Source organism: Sus scrofa, chromosome 7 (assembly GCF_000003025.6).
Source record: "Sus scrofa isolate TJ Tabasco breed Duroc chromosome 7, Sscrofa11.1, whole genome shotgun sequence".
NCBI lineage: Eukaryota > Metazoa > Chordata > Mammalia > Artiodactyla > Suidae > Sus > Sus scrofa.
Window position 1 is genome coordinate 32926229 of NC_010449.5, and position 19050 is coordinate 32945278.

The 19050-nt window shown below is 44.0% G+C and overlaps 1 protein-coding gene across 6 annotated transcripts in view; it reads left to right on the forward strand.

The window, feature by feature from the left end:
• RNF8 (ring finger protein 8) overlaps positions 5558–19050 on the forward strand; it is a 37751-nt gene continuing 24258 nt past the window's right edge. The window contains exons 1-2 of one of the 6 annotated variants that reach the window (XM_005665930.3): positions 5558–5866; positions 14314–14442. In XM_005665930.3, coding sequence (XP_005665987.2) covers positions 5756–5866; positions 14314–14442 — 240 coding nt within the window. In that variant the 5' untranslated portion in view covers positions 5558–5755. The remainder of the gene's footprint in view (positions 5867–14313; positions 14443–19050) is intronic. The other 5 variants (XM_005665931.3, XM_013977872.2, XM_005665932.3 and 2 more) reach the window with 5 other exon arrangements.

Below are 19050 nucleotides of genomic sequence, written 5' to 3' on the forward strand. Positions count from 1 at the left end.
CAGAAATATCTTACAACTCTATACTTGAAGCTGTATGTTTATATAAAATAGCACTTAATGAACAAGCCATCCCAAGCAGATGGTTCTCTTCTCCCTCCTCACCCACTTCTGGGTTTCTAAAACAGTTCCCTTTTATAAATAAGACATCTTTCCTTGATTCCTTCAGCATAGAGAAGAGATGATGGGGGGATAAATGAGTAAGAAAACTGGTAGAATGAAAGCGAATGTGGAGGAGGAGTTCCTTTGTGGTACAGTGGGTTCTGGTGTCACTGCAGGGGCTCCAGTCGCTGTGGCACAGGTTCAATCCCTGGCCCAGGAACTTCCACATGCAGTGGGCAAGGCAAAGAGAGAAGGAAAGGAAGGAAGGGAGAGAGGAAGAGAAAGAGAGGGAGAGAGAAAGAAAGAGCTGTCAGCCCTCTCCTCTCCAGCCCTGCCGCACCCCAGACACAAAGGCTGGATCACCCCATCTGGGATTTTAACTCCCTTCAGTTACACTGAATTCCTCCAAGTCTAGGAGACCCACCTGTGCACTCACTGATCACCCCATCCAAGCATGACTAAATGGAGCAGTCTATCGAAAGACTGGCCTGTGATCTCAAGGTTAGAGAGTACTTAAGGGGAAACAGAGAGAGTTCCTATGGTGGCACAGCAGAAACAAATCTGACTAGGAACCATGAGGTTGCAGTGTTCGATCCCAGGCCTTGCTCAGTGGGTTAAGGATCTGGTGTTTGCCATGAGCTGTGGTGCAGGTCGCTTGGAGCTGGGGTTGCTGTGGCTCTGGCATAGGCTGGTGGCTACAGCTCCAATTATATTCCTAGCCTGGGAACCTCCACATACCGCGGGTGCAGCCCTAAAAAGACAAAAAGAAAAAGAAAACGAAACACAGGACTTTGCTTGGGATGCTACATTAAGACCCCTTTCTTCTCTATCTTTCCAAAACAATAAAAAAGCCCCACCTCACCCTTACTGAACCTCACACACGCCAACCATGCTTCAAATGAATTGGCAAAGCTGTGCCCCCAGAATGGATCACCCCTTGCTCACAGAACTCTTTGGTTTAGACGGTTTTTAAAAAGCCATCTTGCTTGGAGATGGATAATAAAACAGTCTAACGTTGATTGAAAAGGTTCCTACTTTATTAACTTCACGCATTTAAAGAGAAGAAAACAATTTGTCTTCACGGCTGGACAAGGGAGCCTAGAAAACAAACAGGGAGATAAGAGTTTATACTGCAGAAGCTGACACTCCATTCTTCTACAACAGTAGCTAACAATTACTGGATACTTACTATATACCAAGTGTAACTATCTTTTTTTTTTTTTTTTCTTTTAGGACCAAACCCTTGGCATGTGGAAGTTCCCAGGCTAAGGGTCGAATCGGAGCTACAGCTGTTGGCCTATGCCACAGCCACAGCAATGCGAGATCCAAGCCATGTCTGAGACCTACACCACAGCTGACAGCAACCCCAGATCTTTAACTCACTGAGTGAGGCCAGGGATTGAACCAAGTCCTCATGGTCGGACTCGTTTCCACTGTGCCACAATGGGAACTCCCCAAACATAACTATCTTACAGGAATGAACCAAATCAACTCTCAAAACAATCCTACAAGTTAAATGCTATCGTGACCCTCACCTTATAAATGGGGAAAGTGAGGCCTAGAGAGGTCAAGCAACTTGCTCATGGTCTCATATCTAGTAAGTTGCAGAGCTAGGATTCGAACTCAGGCAACTTAGCTCTAGACTTCTCATACCTCACTACCGTGCTGCAGTATCCTCTGGTTTACCACCGAATTTGAGTAGAGGCTGGCTTCCCGCAAAAACCACAGAGGAAGCAAAATGAGATCACTTATACTCCACCTTTTTATCCCACCTCTATTCCGGGGAGAGAAAAATGAAATGGGAGAGAAGTAGAAAAAGAGAAAGCTTTGTCATCGTCATCTTTTTGTTTTGTTTTGTTTCTTAGGTCTGCATCTGCACATATGGAAGTTTCCAGGCTAGGGGTCAAATCAGAGCTGCAGCTGCTAGCCTACGCCAGAGCCACAGCAATGCCAGATCCAAGCCGACTTTTCGACCTATACCACAGCTCACAGCAAAGTCGGATCCTTAACTCATTGAGCAAGCCCCAGAATCAAACCCGTATCCTCATGGAGACTAGTCAGGTTCTTAGCCTGCTGAGCCACGGAGCCACAACGGAAACTCCTCTGAATGAATTAATAGAAGGCTGTCCACCAGCGAGGGACACTGTACTGAACAATTATGTGAGTAAGAAGTAAACCTCTATTGCGTCAAGCCACTGAAATTTGGGGTTTGAATGTGACAGCACCTAGCCTTACCCTAGCTAGTATCTAAAGCAGACAACCAACAACTCTCCAAGGGTGCCCCTACACACACACTTCCTATCCCAGTTCTTTATAGATGTGTAACAATATATCCCAAAACTTGGTGGCTTAATGCAACCATGGTATTATACTCACAAACTCTGTGGGTCAGGAGCTCAGATGGGGCACAGCAGGAATGGTTTATATCTACTCCAGGGTGCCTGGGGCCTCAGCAGAAAGACTCAAAGGCTGGTATCATCCAGGAGCCCCTTTGTTCCTATGTCTGGCAGTTGATGCTGGGTGTTAGTTGGAACCTCAGGCTGTTGGCTATGTGGTTTCTCCACTTTCTCAAGGTGACCACTTTCTAAGAGCATCCCCCAAAAAACAGGTGGAAATTTTATCACTTTTAATGGCATAGCATCACTTCTGTTGGAGTCACACAACCACCCAGAGTCAAGGGAAGGAAATAGATGCCATCTTGCAACGTGAGGCATGTCAGTGTTACATTGTGAAAGTATGTGGGATGGAGGATCTTTGCAATCATCTTGGAAAACAGTCTGCCACCCTTTCCCCTTGTGTTTCTCTCCTTTTCCCTTCTTGCCCTGTGTTTCCTCTTCTTATTGTTTTCCTTTCCCACTCCCAAGCCTCTCCTTTGCCAACCCTAACACTCCTCAGCTCTATTCAATTAACATTAATTGGGCAATGTAATGAGACAGGTGTTAGAGCCACAGGTCTAGGTAACATCCTGTTTTCCTGCTCTGTTGCCCTTCTATTTTTCCCTCTTGAGATGGGTATGAGGCAGAGTTTCTTAGCCTTCCCACTATTGGCATTTGGGACTGGATGATTCTTGGTGGGGGGCTATCTCGTGATTTGCAGGATGTTTTTCAGCATCCCTGGCTTTACTCACTGAATGCCGGTAACACCCCTACCCTGTCATGACAATCAAAAATGTCCCCGGACCTTGCCAAAAGTCCTCTGGTGTTCAAAAATCACCCCCAGCTGAGAACCACATAAGGGAAGATCTAGAGGAAGTGGAGCAATAAAATACCCAAATCTTAGAAGGCATTGATTCCAAACTATTTTATTCATACACTCTTGGTATCAAAACAAAGTCTGAGCATACAGCCTGGTATATGAATTTTTATTGATGCGTATGTCTAAAATGTCTGGAAGCAGTAACATCCCAGTAGCAATAAGCACACCGGTGCCCAGATCTTGATTTCTAATGCCACTTTCTAATAAAAGGAACTAGGCTCCTTAGAGAAATGGCTCATGCTAGGTCTAGAGCATCTCATGCTAGAAAGTTAGGAAGTGCTCACTAAAACATAACGATGGGAGTGTATGTCAAAGGGACATACCTGAAAGAGCTCTCAACAGGCAAAGAAGGAACATTTTGAGCATCAAAATAAAGTGGTATTGGGTTATAGCACAAAGTATACAGAAGTTATTTATGAGTTCATAGTGATATAATAAATGACTCCATAAATCAATGGGGAGAAGAGACAAATTTCTCGTGCAGAAGAATTCCAAGTCATGTATATAGAAACCATACTTTTAAGGAACTCCTTATGTGTGGGTTGGGCAGTGCCTTCCTTCCAAAAGGCACAGTACAGAAAAGGGGGAAAGAGTAACTTTATAGTAGAGAAACCTGACAAACACCACCTCAGCAGGGTTATCAAGATTAATGTCAGTAGTGATAATTCACATTGATAGCTTGTAACCTTAATGTGGCACTAGAATAGCACTCGACCTCTGTGGTCTTCCCAACACCTACAAGCCCGTCTAATCATGAGAAAAATATCAGCTAGATCCCAGTTAAGGAATATTCTACAAAATACCTGCTCGTATTCCTTAAAATTGTCAAGGTCATCAAAAACAAGGGAAGTCCAAGAAACTGTCACAGCCCACAAGAGCTTAGGGAGACATGCCAACTAAATGTCAGGATGGCCTTACGTGCACTTGCTGATCCTGGGACAAAACACTAAGGTGGGATGAAAGCATAGCAGTCACCCTTCCAAAGGTTAGGGAAGCATCTCCGTGAATGCAGGTAAGTCTCCACCAATTTTCCTGACCCTCTGTGACATCAAAGGCTGAAATTTCTTTTCTTTTTTTTGGCCTGCCTGTAGCATGCGGAAGTTCCCTGGCTAGGGATCATCAAACCCACGCTACAGCAGTGACCCAGGCCACCGCAGTGACAATGCCAGATCCTTAACTGGTTGTGCCACAGGGGAACTACTGTCCCTCTTTTCTCATCATCTCTAAAGTAGGAATTATAATTGTAACCACCATCGTCACATCTTTTGTGAGAAGCAAGTAAAATAAATTATGCAGGGTGCTTGGTCAAGTCCTTAGTTCTCAATAAACATCAGCCACTTACTATTGCACTTTGTATGATTCATTTATAATACATTTTTTTCCTCTTGACAGAGTTTAAGAAAACTGTGAACCAGGTGTTGGAAAATCAAAACGACCAAAGGGGGCATTGAGTGATTACAGAGGTAGTTACTACAGGGAGCAGCTACCAGACTATTCTGGAGAATCAAAGGAAAGAATCTGAGTTTGCTGTTTTTTCATTTTTTTAATTAACAGCTTTATTGAGGATAACTTACACACCATAAAATTCATTGGAAGTGTATGCTTCAAAGGACTTTTTAGTAAATATATACAGCTGTGCAATCATTACCATAATCTAATTTCATTTTCACTTTTTTAATTGAAATGCAATTGACATACAATATTATGTTCCAGTGTACATCAGAAAGCAGTTTTAGAACATTTTTATCACCTCTGAAAATTCCCTCAACTCTATTTGCATTCGACACCCCCCACTCCCTCTTCCACACCTGGCCCCAGGTTAACACTGCTCTCTGCTTGGCAAGACTTGTCTAGTACAGTGTAAGTTAAAAAAATTCGGCAATAAAAGATCGTGCAAACGAGATGCTATTTAGAAACAGGGTTCACGGATTTAAAAATGATCACAAGTTAAAAGTTGTTTATAATTTCAAATAACATAGAAAGCATCATAAAGCAAAATTTTTAAAAGCGAGAAGAAAGGTTAGAAGAGGCTCCAGTTTGAGGCAGCTAGAACTGAAGTTGGGGCGCTACAAAGGGAGAGTAAGGTGTCACATGGGAGCTTCAGAGTGTAGCGCACACCAGTACCGGACCTGAGGCTACACCACCCTCACCTGAGCCAACCCGCCCCAGCCCTGGTCTCGCGCAGGCGCAGTGACTCCGGCTTGCCTGCGGGGAGCGGGCTGGGGGCGGAGCCCGAACGAGCGTTTGCATCGATCGCGAGCTCCTAGCGATTGCTTCTGTCTGTACTGTTAGTATGGCGTCCGCGAGAAAGCGGAGAGGCGGCGGGAACTCGGGTCGGGTCTCGCTCTGTGCTGACAGCAACCTCGCTCTGTACTGACAGCAACCCAGGGCCGAGTGGGCTATGGGGGAGCCCGGCTCCCTGGTCACGGGAGGCCGCGCCGGTGACCGGAGCTGGTGCTTGCGGCGGGTGGGGATGAACGCCGAGTGGCTGCTGCTGGAGGACGGAAAAGAGGTGAGGGGGAGGGGTCCTACTGATGCGAGGAAGGGGGTTGGAGGAGGTGGGGCAGGAGGGAGGCCAGGCGTCCCGACAGGGTGAGGTAGGGATGAATGGTAAAGAGGAGGTGGGGGAGGAAGAGGAGAGAGAGGTGAAGGCTGGGTCCTGGAGGAGGGAAAGTAGAAAGGAGTCTGGTGCGAGCTGTTGGGGTGTCTGAGGTGGGGGGTGTCAGGGGAAGTAGGACAGCCTGGGAGAAAAGATGGCCACTTCCGGAGCGGCCTAAGCCGGAGGGAAGAGCTGGGACCGATGTCCGGGTTGCGAAAAGAAGCCTGGAAGAGGGGCCGAAGGAGAGGTGGCCGTAGGGGTGGCCCAGAACCTGAGGACTGCTGGGGTTTTGTGGGGGAAGGAGGCGACTAGGTTGATGGGTTAGGGGTCTAGGACCTGTTGGGGTCGCACGAAGCTCTGCAGCCCCCTGCCAGGGAGGCGGAGCTGCCCCAACTTCGGAGTCAGAATGGCCCACGGTCGGGGGAGGGGGGAAACAGCTGCTGAGAGAGTGAACTTTTTCAAGTTTCTTTTAAAAAAGATTTCAAGTTTGGGTCGGGTCCCTTAAAATACTCAGACTATAACGTTAAAATGGCTTCTGTCTTTCCAACTCTGGGGAAAATTGGCGCTTTGGTGTGGGCCACAATTACCCTGAGTCTGGGTACTGCCCATTGGCATTCTCTGAGATGGGTTGGGGTAGGTAGGGCTTCAGAAATATAATAATTCTCTCTAAAAGGCTGCTTATAATGTTCTCTAATGGAATCATAAATGCAAAATTTTCCTTCTTTTTTGTTTTTTAGGGCCAAACCCACAGCATATGGAAGTTCCCAGGCTAGGGATCAAATTGGAGCTACAGCTGCCGGCCTAGCCACAGCCACAGCAACCCAGGATCCTAGCAGCGCTGGGACCTACACCACAGCTCAGGGCAACACCAGATCTCCGCCCCACTGAGCAACGCCAGGTATTGAGCTCTTGTCCTCATGGATACTAATGAGATTCGTTTCTGCTCTGCCCCAACAGGAACTTGCCAAAACAAAAATTTTAAAGAGGGTAGATTTGGCATGGTTTCAGTTCAGGGCTGCTAGACTAGGGTAATGGTTCTGGAGAAGGTGATGTTAGAGAGAAGGGGAGTAGAGAGAGTGCAGTCAGCTTGGGAAGTAGGGCTAGATCAGAGACCAGCTTGTAGTGATGGGAACCATTTGGGTTTGGGAAATGATATGTGTGGAAAATAAGTCTTTTGATTATAATGTATGTTTAAGTAGATTTTTCCTCTAAGTTACACAGTCACAATTCAGTTTCCCAGGTATTTATTGAGCACTTACATTGTATAGTGTACTATGAGAGGGACAAATCATAATGACTTCTGCTCCCCAAGAGTTTATTGCATGAATGGGGAAAGAGGATTTTTATACAATGAAGCCGTTTGAGAATATCCATGCAGACTGTTATCAAGTGCCAGGATATGGATTGTTTAGTACTATCCTAAGAACAGTGGTTCCTTAAGTCAGAGGAGAGATTCGGGTCCAGCCTTAAATGTTGCTAGAGTATAAAGGGTCACTTGTATGCTATGAATTAAAGACACCAGGAAGATACCTCTGTCCCCCAAATCTCTCTTCTATGCTGGTATCAGTGCCTAAAAGTCCACTTTTTAAACTTGAGCATTGCCTTGCATGGCTCTTTTCAAAAGCATATACTTTTGGGAAGTTTAATAAATGAAGATACTAACATCTGAATAATCATGACTATACCTGGAGTTCCCTTTGTGGCTCAATGGTTAATGAACCCGACTAGGATCCATGAAGATGCAGGTTCAATCCCTGGCCTTGCTCAGCGAGTTAAGGATCTGGTGTTGCCGTGAGCTGTGGTGTAGACCAGCAGCTGTAGCTCTGATTCGACCCCTAGCTTGGGAACCTCCATATGCCACACCTCCATGCTTTTTAGTGTGTGGCCCTAAAAAGCAAAAAAAAAAAAAAAGCGACTATACCTTATTTTGTATAAGGTTTGGGCTTTCATATACATTACCTGATCTGAGTCCTGCACGTGTACTGCCCTCACACACAACCCTGTAAGGAACTTAGTGATCATGTCAGTTCACTCAGATTTAGTTGCTGTGCATTAATTCATTACTTCTGAAAAGCTTGGTAGCACTGGGAGTCTTGGGGAGGGGCCAGGCAGAAAGATTTAAAGCCCCTGCAGGAAGGGCAAGAGGACCCATAAAGTACTCGTACACATTTTAAACTATTGGATAAATTTGTGAGGCCACCTCTGTGAGGAGAGAGCCATACAAACCAGAGTGAATGGTGAAGGCACAGTGGGAAGACTGGCTTGCCTTTGAGCCCAGGTGGAGGAGAGGCCTGCCACGTTTGGCCGTCTGCAAGGTGGGGTCTTAGGAAGTAGTTGGAGCATGGCCTGCAGTGTGTATGAAGAGAGGCCTGCGTCAAAGCCAAGAGAGGAAGTCTTACTCTAATGGACCCCAAACCTGAGCACAGGCTGGTGTTCACAAGATTTGAGGAAGTGTGCTGATATCATCTAGCTACAACAGCAGAGTAAGGCCAGTTTCTTGCCTTCTCAGTTCCCTTTAAAGTCTCAGATAATAAAATTGTTCTCGTTTCACTGAAGGGAATACTGTGGTAAATTGTCTCTGCCTGAATGGATGTCTTTAAAGTTTTTAAACGAGTCTAGAGAGTTTGGTAGAAAAACAATTTGATTTATTGCAAATTAGCTAGTGCCCAGGTCCTATAAGTATCTAGGCCTTTGGGGAAAACCATAGTACCTTCATTTTTCTCTTTCTTCTTTTGTGTTTGGTTTTTATGAAGAGCTCTGCCCTGGAGGGTTGGAAAAAGGAAAAGGATGGTTCAAGAGGATTTGTTGGTCACTTGGGAAAGAGCAGAGCAGTGGTGCCAGGGAGGAAAGTGTTAGTAAAGGTGGGTGAGGACAAGATGGTCTCGTAGACCAACCACGTCGGGAGGCGCAAAGCCTTGTAAACTTTTAAATGGAAGCACCTCCAGCTGTGAGTTGTCACTTTGTTGGCACTTAGTTCCCATGGAAAATCTAGTTTTATGTTATGAATGGGGCTGGGATATTTAGAAAGCCCACACAGACTCTAAGCAGACTCTAACCAGGGTGTAGGTGAAATATCAATAGTTTCAGGGTAGAAGTTCCCTTCGTGGCTCAGCCGTTAAGGAACCCGACTATGATCCATGAGGACGAGGGTTCCATCCCTGGCCTCGCTCAATGGGTTAAGGATCTGGTGTTACTGTGAGCTGTGGTGTAGGCCGGCAGCTACAGCTCCAGTTTGAAATTTGACTCCTAGCCTGGGAACCTCTATGTGCTGCGGGTGCGGCCATAAAAAGCAAAAAACAAAACAAAACAAAAAACAAAAAAAGTTTCAAGGTAAATTCTAGGACCAGACAGTAAAAAGAAGGATTTAAAAAGTGTGTTTCTTTTTCCTGGATTCAGAGTTCATAGGAGGCACTTTCAGAAAAAGGCACTCATTTCCGTTTTTTGTACTAGTTTGTCCAGGCTACCCACAATGGCAGTCTGGCTGTTTCCCCTCAAGTCTGTTTTTGTTTTTGTTTTGGTCATAGTTTGCAGCAATGTGGGATCTTAGTTCCCAGACCAGGGATTGAACCCAGGCCACAGCAGTGAAAGCACCAAGTCCTAACCATTAGACCACAAGAGTATTCCCCTCAAGTATTAAAATGGAATATTGAATCCTTCCTTATTAGAAATAAAGCTACCTACATGGAAATTCTTACTGAATATGGATGACAGATAAACCCTTAAACATTTCATTTTTAAAGGATATGTGTGTTGGGAGTTCCCATTGTGGCTAAGCGGAAATGAATCTGACTAGTATCCATGAGGATGCGGATTCGATCCCTGGCCTCATTCAGTGGGTTGGGGATCTGCTGGGAGCTGTGATGTAGGTCAAAGACGTGGCTCGGATCCATCGTTGCTGTGGCTGTGGTGTAGGCCAGTAGATAATAGCTCCCATTCGACCCCTAGTCTGGAACCTCCATATACCGTGGGTGTGGCCCTAAAAAAGGAAAAAAAAAAAGGATATATGTGTTAATTTGGTAGAACTTTTATAATTAATGGAATTTCTGGCAAACTGTTAAAGCACTGAAAAACTTCAAACTCAGGGTTTTGATGGGGGCCACTACAACATTTTAAAGGCAAACAAATAAGGTAAGGTTCCTGACTGCTGCTTCATGGTTTCCAGTAGTAATAACCCATTTTCCAACTTCTGACCGAAATATGCCCATCCTAGAATCTGGGAGGAATCATAAGCAAAATCTTTTTTTTCTTCCATTTATTCACACATATTTGCTGAGCACAGAAAGCCTTAGAAGAGTACGGAAATACAGATAAGCTCCCTGCTCTTGAAATTTATAGTCTAAATGTAAGTTTAGAGGAATAAATAAATAAAAGTATACAAAAATAAATGAAACAAGGAAGGTAATTTTATTTTATTTTTTAAATATTCAGTTTTTTATTATAGTTGATTTACAGTGTTCTGTCAGTTTTTGCTGTATAGCATAGTGACCCAGTTATACATATGTATGTATGTTCTTTTTCTCATATTATCCTCCATCATATTTTACCATAGGTAATTGGATATAGTTCCTTGTGCTGTTCAGCAGGACCTCATTGCTTATCCTCTCCAAATGCAATAGTTTACTAATACCAAACTCCCAATCTATCCCACTCCCTTCCGCTCCCCCAGGCATGCATGTATCTTTTCGAATGAATGTTTTGTGGGATATGTGCTCAGGAGTGGAATTGTTGGATCATATGATAGTTCTATATTTAGTTTTCTCAGGTACTGCCATACTGTTTTCCAATTTACATTCCCACCCACATGCAGGAGGGTTTCCTTTTCTCCATACCCTCTCCAGCATTTATTATTTATTTATTGTCTTTTTCTAGGGCAGCACCCATGGCATATGGAGGTTCCCAGGCAAGGGGTCTAGTTGGAGCTGAAGCCACCGGCCTACTCCTGAGCCACAGCAATGCCAGATCCAAGCTGCGTCTGCGACCTACACCACAGCTCGCAGCAACGTCGGATCCTTTTTTTTTTTTTTTTTTGTCTTTTTGCTTTTTCTAGGGCCACTCCCACGGTATATGGAGGTTCCTAGGCTAGGGGTCTAATCAGAGCTGTAGCCGCCGGCCTATGCCAGAGCCACAGCAACTTGGAATCCGAGCCACATCTGTGACCTACACCACAGCTCACGGCAACACCAGATCCTTAACCCACTGAGCGAGGCCAGGGATCGAACCCGAAACCTCATGGTTCCTAGTCAGATTCGTTAACCACAGAGCCACGATGGGAACTCCCAGCATTTGTTATTTGTAGTCTTATTAACGATGGCCATTCTGACCAGTGTGAGGTGTTACCTCATTGTAGTTTTAATATGCATTTCTCTAATAGTTAGTGATGTTGAGCATTTGTTCATGTGCCATCTGCATGTGTTCTTTGGAAAATAGAAAAGTCCATTTAGGTCTTCTGCCCAGGTTTCAATTGGGTTGTTTTTTTGCTCTTGAGTTGTAAGCAAGATAATTTTAGGTTGTGGTAAGTACATGCTAATAACATGGAAGAATGCAGTGGTGGGGGAGGGAGCAGACAGCAACTTTAGACAGAGTAATCAGCATAGGCCTCTGAGGAGCTGAAGCGTGAAAGATGAAAAGGAGCCTCTGTAGATGACAGAGAAATGTTCTTTTTTTTTTTTTTTTTTGTCTTTTGTCTTTGTTGTTGTTGTTGTTGCTATTTCTTGGGCCGCTCCCGCGGCATATGGAGGTTCCCAGGCTAGGGGTTGAATCGGAGCTGTAGCCACCGGCCTACGCCAGAGCCACAGCAACGCAGGATCCGAGCCGTGTCTGCGACCTACACCACAGCTCACGGCAATGCCAGATCCTTAACCCACTGAGCAAGGGCAGGGACCGAACCCGCAACCTCATGGTTCCTAGTCGGATTCGTTAACCACTGCGCCACGACGGGAACTCCAGATGACAGAGAAATGTTCTAATCAGAGGGGACAGGTGAAAATGCCCTCAGGCAGCAGTGACTGTTTCTGCTGCTGATGTGCGATAAGACTAAAGAGGTAGAAGGGTTAGGGCATGAAGGGCCTCAGAGGCTGTGGAAGGAAGTTTGGATTATTAGAAAATTTTAAGAAGGGAAATGATCAGGTTTAGTTTTTACATTACACCCCAGCTACTGTGTGAAGAATGGAGGCTAGCACAGGAGTAGAAATAGTGCTACTGGAGGAAGAAGTGTTGTTTGGATTAAGCTAGGAGCCACTGAGAGAGAGAGGGAGAGGGAAGGAGAGAGAGAAGTGAATAGATTTAGGACATATTTGAACTACAGCCAGTAGATTTTGCTGATGATTTGAATGTGGGCATGAGGGACAGAGAGCAAATCAAAGATGGCTCCTGGGTTTTGGGCTAAGCAGTAGGTTGGATGGTGGTGTCAGTTGCTGGGATGAGAGTTTATGGGGAGGAATAGATTGGAGCAGCGAGTCGTTCATGGTGGTCTTTAAGAGACTAAGGAGGACAGGCATGATTCTGAAAGATTTTCAAGAGGAACAAAAAGGGCAGCTTTTAGAAAACTACAGACATTTGGCTTAGTGTTCCCAGGTAAGGTCTGGATATGGGTCATTGAAGAGGGGCTTGTGCAGCAAGAAGAATAAGCAGGGCATTCTGCAAGCTGGATCCCGGAAGAATTTCATTTCCTTCCTTGACAGGGTTGTCATGAACTAGATTGGTCGGTCAGCAAAGTATGATGCATGTGAATTGGGTCGTCTTTGCAACCTTTTCCAAAGGCTCTCATGATGTTCTTGTGGGTAAGATGGAAAATACAGACTTTTCCATCTTTTGATTGGATTATAACTGGTTGAAAGTATACCCAGATTGTGTGTTAGAATGTTGGTTTTTTTGTGTGTGTATTTTTAGGGTTGCACCTGTGGCATATGGAAGTTCCCAGGCTAGGGTGTCAAATCTGAGCTGTAGCTGCTGGCCTACACCTCAGCCACAGCAAAGTGGGATCCAAGCTGCATCTGCAACCTACACCATGGCCATGCCGAATCCTTTAACCCACTGAGCAAGGCCAAGGGTCGAACTTGCATCCTCATGGATGCTAGTTGGGTTCAGTATCACTGAGCCACCATGGGAACTCCCTTAATTGTTGAATTTTTTTGTGTGTATTTTTAGGGTAGAATATTTGCTAGGCTTTCCTAAGAGCTTTGCCTTTGGCTACAACCTGTTTTAATCTTCTTAATCTGTGTCCTGAATGAAGGTACAGAAGGCATCATATCAATTTGGTGGGTGACTTAAAGCCAGAATGGATATTGAGTGTGTCTGATAGCAGATTAAAAATTCAGAAAGGTCTTGACAAGCTAATGATAGGCTAAACTAACAAGATGACATTTAATAGGAATCAATGTAAGGTCCTGCACTTGAATCCACATTTGCCAGTTAGTCTAGGACAGAAAAGACATGACTTAGCATAGGAATTCTTTGGAGGGTTAGTCCAAGAAATTTAATCATTCCTAAGCCTAAGGGTATGCTGGCAGTGTGATAGATCTACTGTGAAAGCTAATGTTATTTATATTCTCCACTGATAACATCTAGAACTGGGAAAGTGATACTTGTATTCGACTATATAATAAAAAATCAAGTTTGTTTTTCTTGATATGACATCTAGGAATAACACCAAAAATCTCTTCACAGACCTATTAAAATGGCAAGAAGACTCAAACCTATGACATGGAGTTATGTCGAAGTAATAGGAACATAGGGCCAAGAAAAGGGAAGATTCCACAGATGCACTATAGCTCTCATGTGAAGGGGAACTGGAGATTTTCTGGTTGTGGCCAGGGCAGAGCTTGGGCCAGTGGATGGAAATTATAGGGAGAAAGATTCCAAGTCAGAGCCATTAAAAAGTTGGCGGGACTGTCTTGTATCATAGCTATAGTTCTTGGCCGTGTAGAAAACTAGTTAATGGGGTGTGTAGAGAGAATTCCTCCATCCCATGAGTGGTTGATGCAGGTGACCTTTCAGAGTCCTACCAACCCTGACACCCCATGATTAACTCCGTTCAGCTGTCTCTTGTCACAGCTTTTTGCCTTTTTCTTTCTTTCTTTTTTTAAACAAGTGGCCGCACCTGCAGCATATGGAAGTTCCTAAGCCGGGATCGAGCCACAGCCACTGTAGAAGCAACACTGAGCCACACGGGAAGTCCATTTTTTGCCTTTTTCTATCCACTGGCTTCTATGGCAGCTGAAGGAGATAGCCAGTGAGCTGCTTGCCTTTCTGCTCTGGTTTCCTAAGTCAAGACTTGTGGACACTGCTGGTTGACAAGATTGTAATGACCTCCCTCTTCAGCACAATGGCTGATTGTGTCTACGTTGTTGTTGTCTTCTTAGGTGACTGTAGGTCGAGGATTTGGTGTCACATACCAGTTGGTTTCAAAAATTTGCCCTCTGATGATTTCCCGAAACCACTGTGTCTTGAAGCAGAATGCCGAGGGCCAGTGGACAATTACGGACAACAAGGTAACTGCAGAAGACTAATAATGTTTATTGAATTTTTGTTTATTTTTAAGTTCCTTTATTTTTTGCAGTGGTAGAGAACTAAAAGACTCAAAAATATATCTTCTCCCCTAGCTACTGACTTGTCTTTCCCAGAAATGACTGCTTCTCTGTGCTGCCAGAGATTAGATTATGCCAAAAGAAGTTCTAATGACTTGAAGTTAGTTACTTTGAAGGGAACACCTGAATTGGGGCAGTAGGTCCTGTTCCAAAAAGTAGACTAAGTTACCAGGGGACTTGGTCTCTTGTGAGTTGAAGGTCCAAAGACCTTGGGAATCTGACAGAGATTTTGGAGTGCTCCTGTGGAGGAGGGAGGAACTGAGCTGATTTCACTCGGGTCCTCTTACTGCTCCTTTTCTTTTTTTTTCTTTTCTTTTTTTTTTTTCTCCGCTTAAAACAAATTTGAAAACCACAGGTTTAGTGTGAATACTAAGGCAGGTGAAATAGTGTATAGAGCTGAGCAATTAGGAAGACCCTAAAGTACAGATATACAATCACCTGGGAATGCAGTGAAAATAGACACTGTGAAATGAGAGAAATTCCAATATAAACAATTAAGGATTAGGAAGTGTGAAATGTCTTCAGACACCATTTTGCACTACTCTGGTTGGAAGGCATATAAAGATACCTATTAGAAGGAAGTGTATGAAGATGGTTCTGAGATCAGTTCCAATGGATGTTGGGAGGGGGGAGATCTCCCCTCCACATACCACAAGCAGTGCATACACCAGCTGGATGTCTTGCAATTCAACTCAATCCTCTTCTGTCTACCCGGAGATAGCATCAGATTCCACAGGTAGAGGGCTCCATCCCACAAAACCACTCTCCTCTCAGGTGCCATTCACAAGCCCAGGTTAACATCTGTGCTTCTGACACGTGAACCTATTATAGGTTGGAGGTTCCAAGGACCCCATCCTAGATCTCCAGGAGCCATTTGCAGGTCCAGATTGTTACCTGTACTTCTGACTGACTGGCTGTAAATCAGAGGTTCCCATGGCCACCTCCCTTTTTGGATTCAGTTAATTAGTTAGTTATTCGCAGCCAGGAACACATTTATTTACATTTACCAGTTAATTATAAAAGGAAATGGTGAGGTGAGGGATACAGGTGAACATCCAGATAGAAGTGATACATAGGACAAGGTATGTGCGCAGGGATATGGAGCCTCCATGCCCTGTCCAAATGTGCCATCCTCCCAGTACCTCCATGTGCTCACCAACCAGGAAGCTCTCCAAACCCCTTCCTTTTGGGTTTTTATGGAGGCTTCATTACATATATATGATCCATCAAGTTAATGGCCATTGGCGATCAGTTCAACCTCTAGCCCAGGGGGCATTCTAAAAGTCACCTCATTAATATAATAGAAGATACCTTTATCTCTCACCACTTAGGAAATTTCAGGGGTTTGAGAAGAAGCTCTGCTAGAGATGGGCATAAATGCCAAATGTATATTTTTTATAATTCACAATATCCTGTAAGCCTGCCCAGCAGCCTCATTTTGCATGCACAAAACTGCTAGATTTTAAGCTGTTGGAGAAAGTACCTTCCTGTGCTAGGTTTAAATTGAGTTGGCATGATGTCGAAGAAGAGAGCTTAAGTACTAAGTAAATTGGTTCATCACTCTTGGCAAGGCACTGTGAGCAGAATAGAAATTGGCACCTAAAAGGAGACCTTGGAGATGATCTAGTGTAACCCCTTCTGTGGACAGATATGTCTGAGACCAGAAGAGAGAGAGAGTGAGCGCAAGAGCAAGGAAGGAAGGGAGAGAGAGAGAGAAAGGTAAAGAGAAAGAGAAAGAAACTGACTTGCCTGGGGCCTTCATAACTGAGTGAGTGAGTGAATGAGTGGGTCAGGGCTCAAACTCAAATATATCTCTCTACTGTGCCCTGTTGTCGAATGCTATAATGGCTGCATGATTTTTAAAAAATTAATTATGCATATTTAAGACATGGCTGCAAGGTTTTAAAGCTCCTCCAATAGCTTGTATCACGGCACCTTAAGAAAAGATGTTTTCTTCATCAGAGCTAGGGCTATGGTATTAGAGGTGAGTTCTCTGCTGCTGCTTTCCTTGATGATGTGCAACATGGATGCGCTTCATTTATAGGATAGCAGATTTTGAGAGGCTGAAAAAGCTGCAAGCTGACTGATCAGTGTTCTGTGACCATCAGCCTCAGGCACAGAGGAGATCATGACTCTGCTCCCAGATCCATCTGCAGTGTTTGCTATGGACTCTTTCTTCTTGGGCTGTTGTTACCATGAGACTCCTTTTTCAGGTCTTGGATAAAATAGAGGAAGAACACATAGGCTTCTGATTCTTCCAAGTTGTTTCTGTACAGTTGGTCTAAGTTTCTTGGCTTTGATTCAGCTTGTGATGTAACACTGATGTTTTGAGAGAAGCTGTGACTGTGGTGTTTTGATGAAGCAACCTATACTTACAGGTAGAAACCCCTCCCACCTCTTTTTTGCTTTTTTCTTTTCTTTTTTCTTTTTTGGCAGCAGTGTGCAGCGGCTTGATGTGTGATCTCAGTTCCCAGACCAGGGATCGAACCCAGACCACAGCAGTGAACCTAACCACAAGACTACCCAGGAGCTCCCCACCATTTTTTTTTCTTAATAGATGCTCCTTTTCTTTCTGTCTGGCATGAGGCCTTGGTGGCCCCCTTCTGCTGATGAAGGATTTGAATTTCGGGTGTAGGATATTATTATTATGGTCATATTTGAAGTCATTTCCTAAATCTTTTTAAGGTGTAGTTACTTCGAATAATTCAAGACTGAGAACTGTATTCTTTCTTCATAAAATGATCTCTCTTATATGCTGGAACAACCAGAAAGTGAAAGCCAAGTACACATACAAAAGTTGTGACAAACTCAGTTTTGATTTAAAACTGGGTTAAAAATGAGTTCCTGGAGTTCCCGTCGTGGCGCAGTGGTTAACGAATCCGACTAGGAACCATGAGGTCGCGGGTTCGGTCCCTGCCCTTGCTCAGTGGGTTAACGATCCGGCGTTGCCGTGAGCTGTGGTGTAGGTTGCAGACGTGGCTCGGATCCAGCCGTTGCTGTGGCTTTGGTGTAGGCCGGTGGCTACAGCTCCGATTCAACCCCTAACCTGGGAACCTCCATATGCCGCGGAAGCGGCCCAAGAGATAGCAACAACAACAACAACAAAAGACAAAAGACAAAAAAGACAAAAAAAAAAAAAGAGTTCCTGATGTGGTACAGTGGAGTAAGAATCCAACTATAGCACCTCAGGTCACTGGGAAAGTGTGGGTTCAATCCCCGGCCTGGTGCAGTGGGTTAAATGTTCTGGCATTGCCACAGCTGTGGTGTAGGTCACACCTGCAGCTTGGATTCAATTCCTGGTCAGGGAAATTCCATATGTTGTGGGCACAGCCATGAAAATTAAAAATAAATAAAACTGGATTAAAAAGAAAAACCAACCTTGGCGGACTGCTAACTCTGCGCACAGAATATGAGGATGGTTGTTGAGTAGATTTCAGTAAATTCAGAAGCCCAGAGTGGAAGATATTTGCTATACACATAATTGTGAAGGGCTTGTACCTGATATATACAGATACTCGGATATATACGGAACTCCAAATCAATAAGAAAAAGAAAGATAACCCAGTTTTAAAAATGAGCAAGAGCCAGACATGTCACAAAAGGTTCTTTCCAAATGTTCAATATCCATGAAAACGTTCAGCTTCATTAAAGTTGGGCGGGAGGTGTATATGTGTGTATGTGTAGTGACAGTATTTTTACTATTAGGGAAACAACTCGAATGTCTGTCAGCAGTAGCATGGATAAGTAAACCAGAATATCTTACAGTGAAACACTATACTGTAATGAATATGAATGAACTACTACCTTATCCAACAACATGGATAAATCTCACAAATGTGATATTGAGTGAAAGAAGATAGACACAAAAGAAAGCGTATTATATGATGCCATTTATATAATGTTGAAAACCAGGCAAAACTAATGTGTGATGTTAAGCCAGGCTTGTAGTCACCTTATTGAGGAGGAGGGGCTTAGTGGCTAAAATAAATTTCTGGAATGCCAATAATGTGAGGTTTTTTTTTTTTTTTTTAATCTTGTGGTAGTTAAACTGAGATGTTCACTTGGTGATATTCATCTAGTTGTGTATTTATGATTTGTGCACCATACTGTTTGTATGTTTTAGTAAAGAATTTTGAAAAATAATTGACTAATAGACTTATTAGAATTGCTGAAATTAAACACTGCTAAATGCAGGTAAGCATGCAGAGTAACTGGAACCCCTTTTTAAAAAAAATTTTATTGGAGTATAGTTGACTTAACAATGTTGTATTGCAAAGTGAATCATATATATGTATATGTATACATAGACACATTGTTTTTTTCTTTTCTTTTTTTGTCTTTTTGCCATTTCTTGGGCCACTTCCGCAGCATATGGAGGTTCCCAGGCTAGGGGTCGAATCAGAGCTGCAGCCACCAGCCTACACCAGAGCCACAGCAACGCAGGATCCGAGCCGAGCCTGCAACCTACACCACAGCTCACGGCAACGCCGGATCGTTAACCCACTGAGCAAG